This window comes from Leptonychotes weddellii, unplaced genomic scaffold (assembly GCF_054177405.1).
Source record: "Leptonychotes weddellii isolate Sample4059 unplaced genomic scaffold, ASM5417740v2 HiC_scaffold_27, whole genome shotgun sequence".
Lineage (NCBI taxonomy): Eukaryota > Metazoa > Chordata > Mammalia > Carnivora > Phocidae > Leptonychotes > Leptonychotes weddellii.
The window spans coordinates 1-11,408 of NW_027863060.1; the positions used below are offsets into that span (position 1 = coordinate 1).

Genomic DNA, 11,408 nt, shown 5'->3' on the forward strand with positions numbered 1-11,408 from the left:
CATGAGAAGGAGGAGGGTCAGAGGGAGAAGCAGACTCCCTGCTGAGCAGGGAGCCCGATGTGGGACTTGATCCCGGAACTCCAGGATCATGACCTGAGCCGAAGGCAGTCGCTTAACCAACTGAGCCACGCAGGCGCCCTTATTTTTATTCTTTTAGAGAGAGAGAGTGTGAGTGTGTAAGCGGTGGGGGGCGGGGGGGGAGGGCAAAGGGAGAGGGAGACAGAGAATCTTAAGCAGTCTTTATGCTCAGCGCAGAGCCCGCCACAGGGCTCTACACAGGGCTTGATCTCAAGACCCTGAGATCATGACCTAAGCCAAAATCAAGAGTCAGACACACTTAACCGACCTTGCCACCCAGGCGCCCCTCCCAAAACTATTTCTAAGTATTCTTGCCAGGTTGTTCTTTTCAAGTTCAACTTCAACACCTACCCTTTTTAATATACATGAATTTTTTTCAGTCAGCATGGAAGAATGAATGACTTAGTGCACAGGCTCTAGACTCAGACTGCCTGGGTTTTGGTTAACATTCTCATCTGTCTCAACTTTCTCTGCCTTTCAAATTTGCTGCTTCTAATCTGATGGGGATACAGGAACTAAATATCTAAACCTTTTAAAACCGAGCCCAATTCTGTTTGATTCTACAATGAATAACATTCATATAACCTTAACACTGTATATGCTATTTATGAGACTTCCATTTTTAGAATTAATGTATAAGCAAGGCAAGACTTAACTACAGTAAAAAATCATATGCAAATGTTATCTCAATAATTAAGAAGAAATGGTATAGCATTATGTTTAATGAAAAAAGTCACTGTCTAAAGCTTACATATGATAGGATTCTGTTTCTGGAAATAACAAAACTATAGAAGTAGAAAATAAATTAGAGATTGCTAGGGGAGAGGGACGTGGTGGGGAAGCAAATATAAAGGGGTAGCACAAAGGAGTTCCTTTGGAGTGATGGAATACTTCTACATCTTAACTGTGGTGGTGTTTACATGAATCTATACATGGGATAAAGCTGCATAGAAATACACACAAATGCATGTAAAAAATGGTGAAAACTGGAAACAATTATACTAGCATCAATTTTATCATTTTGATACTGTATTAGTTATATAACATGTTACTCAGGTTACACAAGGCTCTATGTACTATTCTACAACTTCCTGAGTCTGTAATTATTTCAAAATAAAAAGTTTTTTACAATGTGCTAAAGCTGGGTAGGAAGGATAAGGGGAGTGGGTCTCTCTTGGGGGTAATGGGGGTACACTAAAACCCATTGAAAATGTACACTTTAAATGCGTGAATTTGTGGATATGTATTATATCTCAATAGAGCTGTTCAAAAAATAATGGTACATCTGACAGAAGAAAGAAGGAAAACGTGGAAGGAAAGGTGGAAGGAAATGCAGATTCACTTATTTTCTCACATGACATAGAGGGGAGCTAAGAGATACTGACGGGGTCATACCAGCCAAAGTTAATGTAGTGAAAAATTGAGATTTAAGAATTCTACTTATAAAACAAAAAATCTCACTTAAGTTTTTAAACAAAATTAAAATAATAGCATAAACAAAATTTAGGAAAGGGAGAAGAATTGGGATGTGGCTAAGTACACTAATTCCTCATCTTTTAATGATGGATAGTCAACTAATATTGCTTAATTCACAAACAGAAATATCAATATTATTAAGGCTCATAGAGACTAAAAATATAATAGATAAATACAGTGCAAAGACCATACTTTGTGTGGAATGGAATTGACATGAGAGACAGAAAGGGGAGGTAGAGATTTATTTTCCTTTGAAACCCTGATTTCCTTAAATGCATTTTTAATTTGTTTTATAACGTATAATATTTATAACTTCTATAATTTTAAAATATTAAACATATTAAACTCCCTAGAATTCGGAAATATCCAAATTTTGGTGGACACTAGCATTTTATATGCTAGAAAGCTTTTGTTTTTTGTTTTTTTCTTTTTTTAATGAGCTCTACACCTACTGCGGCTTGGACTCACAACCCACAAAATCAAGAGCTGCATGCTCCACTGACTGAGCCAGCCAGGCACCTGACTAGAAAGCTTTTCAATTTGAACTTTATTTGCATTTATATATGTGATGTGGTTTTTAAAGCAATAATATAGAATTGTTGCCTGAAGTTACAACTAATGGTTAAAGAATAATTGTAATTACTAAAAAGTTCATCAACAGCAGTCAACCCAAACCCTGCCCCCCCACCCCCAAATCAAAGCTATGTATTACCTGTAAGAGATGATCTCCTTTAGATGATTGGTTAGGAGTTTTCCTCCCACATTTATCCTAAAAAGGGAGAATTCAAATTTGGTTCAGTTTATCATACCTTTCATTTGGTTTTAACCTAAGAAAAACATGAGAATTGAATACAACTCACCGAATAATTGCTTCTTTTTTCTTTTTACTTCTACAGTAAGGAACTATATGTGTAAAGGAATATCCACTATCTACAATGATACAGCATAATTCGGAAGGATTATCTCGAAAATACCTATGTGCACTGAGAGCACCAGCTATTTAGAAAAAGATAAAAAAAAACTGCATTAAATAAAAGTGTACTTAATTTAAAGCAATAAAGAATGGCAACAAATTAAGGCAAGCACAAAGACAAAAACTTTCCTTTATTTCTATAGGCTAATTTAAAATAATATTCATAATTGTCACAAACTCTCTGGAGCATTTAAACTAAAACATCACATTTTTGTGGTAAATGTGATTTTAAAAATTTTGTGATCAATTTTTAAAGGTAAATATTCATGACTTAATTATTTTAACACTATAACTTAATTATGAGCATTTATTACATGCTGGGCACTATGCTAAAAACTCCACGAGTATTTGTGTTTTAATCTTCACAACAATTCCATTTTATGGATGAAGAAACTGAAGCACAGAGAAGTTAAATAATATACCCAATGTCATACAATTAGAAAGCAACAGAGCCAAGATTCAAACCTGGGCAGTGTGATTCTGGAGCAAGGCTTCTCAACCTCAAAACTACTGACATTTTGGGCCAGGTAATTCCTTGTTGCTGGAGGTTTTCCTGTTCATTTTAAGATGTTTTGCAGCATCTGTCTTCTACCCACTAGATGCCAATAGCACCCTCCCAGTTGTGACAACAAAAAATGTCTCCAGACATTGCCAATGTCCCCAAGGAGCAAAATCACCCTTGAAGAACACTGTTCTAGAGACTGTGCTCTTAACCATTGTAGTATAATATCACTCATATGGACTTAAATTATGCAAGCTAAATATTTGAATACTTCCATTGTACAGTCATGTAATGTAGTTCTAGTCTTTCATAAACTTACTTCTGGATGATATTTTCAGATTGTTTTTCCACATAGTGGCAGGCTGAGCTATGAACATTATTTCAATCAATAATAATAATAATGATAGCAAACACATCAGCGGCAGAAAAGGTAACTACCTCAGAAACAATAATCTTTTAGAAATTAAAAATATGTGGCTAGTGGGGCATCTAGCTGGTTCAGCTGGTACAGCATGTGACTCTTGATCTCAGGGTTGTAAGTTTGAGCCCCACATAGAGATCACTTAAAAAAATATATATGTGGCTAGTAACTGCATTAGGGAGAAAATACTGTACTAGTATTAAGATGAAGAAAAGTCTGATTAGATAATCTCTAAGAGTCCATCTAATTTTTAAATTCCATGTTTTATTTTCTTCAAATCTAAAAGAATGTCACCCAATATTCTTGAATTTTAAGTGTTTCTCTTTACCCTATTCATATCCATATTCCCATTAATTAACTGCAATCAAAACTTTAACTCACCATTTACTCTTAAGACTGCTTGGAACTGATATTCTTCAAATAGGATTTCATTCATTGATTCTTGAATTGAAGTGAAGTTAAAGTATGGTTCTGTAATAATAATATTGGTATCTAAAAAATCAACCTATGAGAGAAAAAAATCCCACAAGTTTTATCATTTTGTAGTTGTAAAACACTTGTTTTACATATATAAACAAACTTATTAAATCCTCACAATAATCCTAGAAGACAAGTCTTATTACTAACCCCATTTAATTGGCAAACTGAGGTACAAAAGAGTTGAGTAAGTTACCACGGTTCATGTAACTAGTTAGGGTCATAGCTAGGATTTGAACCCAGAAGTCTGATTACAGAATTCATCACTTTATTATTTAATTTTAAGTCTCTTAATGATAGCATTAATAAAATGGTACTATCAGATTGTTTGAAGATCAGTATGCAAACGTAATGAACAATATAACTTCAAGCATTAGATGTTTTGTTTTCAAAGTTAAAAGGCCAGAAGCTTTAGCATATTTAATGTTTACATAATTCTCTCCCACACTCTTAAGCAGCATTAAAAACTGAATATTCATTCACTATACCTAAAGTTATACTACAGACATTAAAAGCACAAAATTTTCACATAATATTCACAATTCAGCTATGTGGACAAAAATATTTTATTGTGAAAATAAAAATGAGATAGTGAATTGGTCTAATAGTAGACGTGAATAATCTTGAGTTTCACACAAACTCTCTTAACCTCAAATTCCACTTCTATTCATTTATACTTATTTAATATTTAAAAAATCAAAACTAAGAACAGTATATTAGTGACTTAAATGTATACTAGAAACATATTCAAAAGTTAAAGCTAGACACCTCAATTACCTTCAACTCCAATCCCAGACTTACTCTCTGGAATCTGCCCTTGGCCTTTCCTCTCTCCTGATACTGCCTTATCTCTCACACGAAATAATGCCACTGCCTTCTCAATGCCCTTTCTGCCTCCGTTCTCTTCTCATTCTGTCTTCTGTACTGCTAGCATAATTATCAGCAAGTATTTTTCTAAGTCAGAAATCTGATCATCCTCCCCAAACGTATCTCTCACCACAGAAGTCTTCCCTTCCACGACTTGACATTGCCTATGAAACAATGTCCATACATTTGCAATCTCATCCCCCCCTTCAACCCACCTTACAGTGTGTGCTGGTAAATGTTCAACAACCAGATCTCCGGGTGGGGGAAAGCTCTGATTTGTAGGGCTTACCACTTTCTGTGTTATAAATACTGTCACAATTGCTGATTTCCAGCTATCCTGAAGTCAACAAACTCTGAACACAGAGTTGGGAAGAAACGCATGTAATTGGTTCTCATCAGCCAGTGTGAGCCAACTTTCAGCACAAGACTATTCAGTAGAAATTCTGAGTCTATTCACTTTCATACCATGCACTCTTCCCTACCAGATTTTAGCACAAGTAATCTCAAGCATGTACTACTTTTCATATATATGTATATTTTGGCAGTATATATAATTTTTAAAAGTTAAAAATATGACCGATATAAATACACAGTGAACATGTGCAACAGATTTATTTAAGTCATATTAAGGCATAAACTAGCTTTATATCCTATCCTGTTGGTTCTTGCATTAACATGAGTTACTAATTCTTATTGCTGTAACTTTTCATTTGAATAAGACATGGAAATAGAAATTTGAATACATACTCCAATTTGTTACCTGATACATTTCTTTTCCAAAAAGGTAATCCCAAACTTGTCTTTGAACATCCCAATTCACCAAGTAGCCCTAAAAAAATTCTTGTATAAATTATCACAAATATTTGAATAGTTTTTAAAAATCATATTAACAGAGTCTAAACCACTAATTTCTCTTTATGGTTACGTTCACTACTCAAACATTGTTTAAGGAGATGCCACTCCATACTTACTTTTTTTTTTTTAATGTGTTCATCTCATTTAGCTTTAACATAAAGAAGTAAAATTCAGTACCCACAATCAGTAACTAAGTCATGGTCATTTATTGCTAAGAAGACAACTTAATTTCAGTTTTTGGTTTTAATAAGATCTTATTTAAAATTTAAATAACTTTTTCTCAGAGATCTAAAAATATTTCCATACATACAAAATTCTAATTATACATTTAAAAACTGTCTTTACATTTAGGTCTACATTGCTAGAAATGACATATAACTGAATTACCTTCTGAAAAGGAAGGATGTAAAAGAGTCCAGAAGGGTCCTTTATTTCATCTATCTGGTTAGCAGTAAAAGTTTTAAGACGTGCTGTTTTTGACCTGAACTGACAGTTAGGAATTACCCTATAAACAAAGAAATAATATAATTATTCCCTAAATACTCACTTCCAAAAAATACAATTACTTAACCACCCCCCTCCGTGACAAAAAATATCCACAACCAGTGTTTCCCATTTTGTCTTCGAATAATTAAAAAATGTCTTTTTTTTTTTTTAAGTTCTAATATGCACTAGACTCTACACTGGACCCTTTATCTTTCTCAAGTAATCCTTAAGAAATCCTTCCAGGTGGGTATTGATCCTGCTATCACACAGATGACAGTCAGAGCTTAGGTAAAGTTCCTGGTCTTTCTGGCTTTAATGTGGAATTTTTTTTTTAAAAGATTTATTATTTATTTGAGAGAGAGAGGGCAAGCACACAGAGGGAGAGGGAGAAGCAGACTCTCCGCCCAGCAGGGAGCCCTGTGGGGCTTGATCCCAGGACCCCAGGATCATGACCTGAGCTGAAGGCAGATGCTTAACTGACTGAGCCACCCAGACACCCCTCTAATGTGGAAATCTTAATACCACTCTGGTAAAAGATTTACAAGTTCAAAATTCTTGCCATTAAAACTAAGTCTCTAGGATGCCAAAGATTTTCAATTAGCAGATACTATAGGCTACAGAAGTAAGTAGTAGTTTTAAATATGGTTGCTGCCCACCATAGGCTTACAATCTGGTTAGGAAGACAAACTAGAGTCATCATCAACCGTACATGTGTACATGTGTGTGGAGGGAAGGCGGGGGAGAGGGAGGAGGGAGGGAGGAAGGGCAGGAGGGAGGGAGGGAGAGAGAGAGAGAGGAGAGAGAAAGGGAAAGGATACTGGGATAACGTAAAAATGTTTTGTATCTGCTTATTTCATTTACTATGCTGTCATTTTCTCTATATGTTTAAATATTCTTTGAGGACACGATTTTTTCTTTAAAGATTTATTTTAGAGAGAGAGAGAGTGAGAGAGTGCAGGGGCGAGGAGGGGTTGGGGCAGAGGGAAAAGAGAATCTCAAGCCAACTCCCCTCTGAGTGCCGACCCCAACCGGGCTCAATCCCAGACTCTGACATCATGACCTGAACCGAAATCAGGAGTCTGATGCTCAATGCACTGAGCCATCCGGCGGCAGGGGGACGTGATTTTTAAAAACTGCACTGTAGTCAATCTTATGGTTATATTATAATTTTAGTCAAATCTCTATTGATTATTCAGCTTGCATTCCATTTTTTTTTTTTTACCATACACAATGCCTATAATATAGAGCATCCTGTATTTACTCTTATCAAACACTTCTAACTTATTCCTTAGGTGACTGATAACAGAATTACTGTGTCAAAGGATAAAAACAATGATACACATTGCCAAAACATTTTCCAGAAGACTAACAATTTACATTCCTACGCGGTTTGATTGTCCTCTTTAAAAAAGAAAAAAAGGAAAGGAGGAAGGGGGGAATCCTCTGTAAACATTACAGAAGAAAAGCATCTTTTCTTCTCTCTATATACATATATAACATATATATTTAATGAATGCCATTGTAGTAATTCTGTTAAATCAACTCTATCAACCGGGTCAGCCAATGAGCACTACGAAGGGCTTAGACACGAAGCCTTCAACGTCTCCAATCAGTAAGAACTGTTTTTAACTTTTTGGGGGTCACAGAACCCATTGAGGATATGATGAAAGCCCTAACTGCGCCCTCAAGAATATGTATATACACATAAATGTCCACGATTCCTGAGGGTTCATCAACTCTGTACGCCTCCATCAGGAACCGCTTCTCTAGAAGCCTATTTTCCTGAGCTATTTCCTGTTACGAAAGGAAACGTATGTCCCACTTCCGGCGCCGCGTAGCCTAAATTAACACCAAAGTACCAGTTCAAAGCATTACAGTCGGCCAGCTCCAACCCAAGCATCCCTCTGGCGCAGGTTGGGGCCAAATAGAGACATTTGCAGTTTACTGTGATCCTGAGATGAAGGGTAGTCTGTGAAACCACTAGGCGTCTGTCTTGTCCTAAGGACCGAGAGAACACTTACGACACATTTTCATGGCTGTAACCGATTTTGGCATTGTAGGCTCCGTTATCCAGCACTAAGGTCGTCATTTTAACGTGAACCAAACGGCCGGCCGCCGCCTTCTCCTCCTGACACTTCCGCTCCCGCTTTTTCCAGTACTCTATGGTTTGCGGGGCGGAGCGTAAGGGTGCTTCCGGTCTCCCTTAGCAACCGAGGACGCCGGAAGCCAGAGACCGCCCTCTCTGCCTGCGGGTGAGGGGGTTGTGCAGTTCTCAGTCTAAACGGTTTACGTCGGGGAGAGATCCAACAAGAGTGGAAACAGCTCAGTGCGTTTTCGCCCACTGCATTGCGTATTTGTCCTCTACTTCGCATACTGACTCGCTTCTACAAGTTTCTTCTAATCTGGGCGCCTGGGTGGCTCAGTCGTTAAGCGTCTGCCTTCGGCTCAGGTCATGGTCCCAGGGTCCTGGGATCGAGGCCCACATCGGGGTCCTGACTCCACAGGAAGCCTGCTTCTCCCTCCCCCGCTCCCCCTGCTTGTGTTCCCTCTCTGGCTGTGTCTCTCTCTGTCAAAAATAAAATCTTTAAGGGGCGCCTGGGTGGCTCAGTCAGTTAAGCGTCTGCCTTCGGCTCAGGTCATGATCCCGCAGTCCTGGCATCAAGCCCCATGTCGGACTCTCTGCTCAGCGGGGAGCCTGCTTCTCCCTCTCCTCCCCGCACCTGCTCTCTCTCTCTGGCTATCTCTGTCTCTCTCTCTCTCAAATAAATAAAATCTTTAAAAAATAAATAAATAAATAAAATCTTTAAAAAAAAAGTTTCTTCTAATCTCCGTGGTGAATCTATAGCTTTGTGCCTGTGTGTGTGTGTGTGTTTTCGAGTAGTATTGTTCAGTGACATTTCCCAAGGAATAAAGTGCAAAACCATAAACAACATGGAATTGGACATGAAGTCTCTTCAGCCTCATTCCCGCCAATGCCCATTCGACTGTAGGGTTCAGCCACCCTTAAATTACAAACATGCTGTTCCGTCAACTGCCTTGCTTTTCTACTCATTCATATTCTTCCTCTGCCTACTTGTTCTTCATAACACTGCTCCATCATTCCTATCTAAAAAGGTTTCTTGCCATCTCACACTACTTTGTTCTCACTCTTAAAATTAGGTGCTGCTATGTGTTCTTGTAATGCCCCGGGTTAACTCCTATATATAATAATGGATAAGAAAATGAATTTTTTATCAGAATCCAGACTCCACCACAAATTGGCTGTGTAACCTTGCGAGATGAAGATGGTAATGGTTAACACAAAGTGCTTAATACCTGCGAGTAAACTTTCTAAGACGTTTATACATATATTAAATAACTTAATCTTTAAATTTATGGATTAGTATTGAAATCAAAGAGATAGTGACTAATAGTGCAGTCATTGCATTCAAACTCCTGGGCCAAATGCTGGCTCTTACTAGATGCTGTGGCCAGGCTAGTTAATCTCTCTATGCCTTAGTTTCCTCATCTGTAAAATAGAGTAATATTAATAACACTCCCTTGCAGAATTGTTTTATGAATAGCAAATGACAAAAGTGAAGTCCCTGGTAGTAGTAATCATCATCATCATTGTCATCTTGTTGTCATATAATCATTCTCTTTTTTTAAAGATTTTATTTAAGTAATCTTTACACCCAAGGTGAGGCTGGAACTCACAACCCCTAGATCGAGAGTTGCACGTTCCACCAACTGAGCCAGCCAGGTGCCCACATATAATCAGTCTCTTAACATGCACAGATGGCAAACTCCTTGAAGTCAAGCACTCTATTCCATTGGTGTCTATCCTTTGTATTAAAAAGTCATTGAATGTCCAAAGTTAATTATGTCCAGTTTTAGTCATTGTATTTTCTCTAATTTATTTTTAAATTGATAAGATCTCTTACTACGAACATGTAAAGAGTGTTTTATAAAACTTATGTCATAGAGCTGCCGTCATTTCTGTCCAGCTCTCGTCTTTTAAAATATGCTCTTTCCTTCTGGTTATCAGCCCTTTCTCCTTTAAGCTTCTCTTTTTGCTTTCCTCAACATTTACATGCTTCTTGATCAAGATCATTTTTGTTGTTGGTTTCAGCTGCCATTAAATAATGACAAATCCTAAAGCAGAATTTCCACCCCCAACTGTAACCTGAATGTTTCTACGTAGGTATCCTAAGATAACTTTAATAGCAACAAATCCAAAACTGAATTTTTTCTCCAAAACAGTTTGTTCCACCTAATTACTTATCTATATTAATGGTGTGTTCCAAACCCCAAGCTAAATACCTCAATTACCTTCAACCCCAATTCCAGACTTACTCTCTGGGATCTGCCCTTGGCCTTTCCTCTCTCCTGATACTGCCTTATCTCTCACATGAAATAATGCCACTGCCTTCTCAATGCCCTTTCTGCCTCCGTTCTCTTCTCATTCTGATCGGTCTTCTGTACTGCTAGCATAATTATCAGCAAGTATTTTTCTAAATCAGATAAAATGTCCATATATTTGCAATCTTACATCTTACAGTGTGTGCTGGTAAATGTTCAACAACCAGATCTTGGGGGGGGGCAAGCCCTGATTTGTAGGGCTTATCACTTTATGTGTTATAAATACTGTCACAATAGCTGATTTCCAGCTATCCTGAAGTCACCAAATTCTGAACACAGAGTTGGGAAGAGATACATGTGATTGGTTCTCATGAGCCAGTATGAGCCAACTTTCAGCACAAGACTATTCAGTAAAAATTCTGAGTCTATTCGCCTTCACACCATGCACTCTTCCCTGCCAGATTTTAGCACAAGTAATCTCAAGCATGTGTTACTTTTATTAAAATACAATTCAATTGAGTAAATTTGAAGATTTAATTGGCTTTCCTAAAAAAATTTTTTGGCTTTTTTGAAAGATTCATGAACCAGGCAATATCTAATCTAGCAACTAGAGGGGAACTCCTAGGAGAGGAGTTGTACAAAAATGGAAGTTTTTTTTTTTTTTTTAAAGATTATTTATTTATTTAACAGAGAGGGAGAGAGAGAGAGAGAGCACAAGCAGGGGGGAGTGGCAGGCAGAGGGAGAAGCAGGCTCCCCACTCAGCAGGGAGCCCAATGTGGGACTCAATCCCAGGACCCTGGGACCATGACCCAAGCCAAAGGCAGCCACTTAACCAACTGAGCCACCCAGGCGTCCCAAAAATGGAAGGTTTTTATAGGAAGAACGGTGGCGCAAGAAGTTATTCGCAAAGGAAAAAAGAGGATTGTTTCAG

General features: G+C 37.6%; 1 protein-coding gene across 3 annotated transcripts; it reads right to left on the bottom strand.

Moving 5' to 3' along the window:
• Nucleotides 1–6: 6 nt before the first annotated feature.
• LOC102731131 (actin related protein 6) lies at nucleotides 7–8,313 on the bottom strand. Of its 3 annotated transcripts, none has more exons than XM_081810491.1 (6): nucleotides 8,157–8,313; nucleotides 6,037–6,154; nucleotides 5,542–5,623; nucleotides 3,832–3,921; nucleotides 2,415–2,550; nucleotides 7–2,323 (listed from the first exon to the last, which is right to left on the bottom strand). In XM_081810491.1, exons 1-6 carry the CDS (start codon nucleotides 8,222–8,224, stop codon nucleotides 2,263–2,265), a joined length of 555 nt encoding a protein of 184 aa, XP_081666617.1. In that variant the 5' UTR covers nucleotides 8,225–8,313; the 3' UTR covers nucleotides 7–2,262. The 3 variants fall into 3 exon arrangements, with proteins under 3 accessions (XP_081666617.1, XP_081666618.1, XP_081666616.1); XM_081810492.1 differs by having other exon boundaries at nucleotides 2,415–2,484; nucleotides 3,832–3,955; nucleotides 5,555–5,623; nucleotides 8,157–8,312; XM_081810490.1 differs by having other exon boundaries at nucleotides 3,832–3,955; nucleotides 5,555–5,623; nucleotides 8,157–8,311.
• Nucleotides 8,314–11,408: the final 3,095 nt, after the last annotated feature.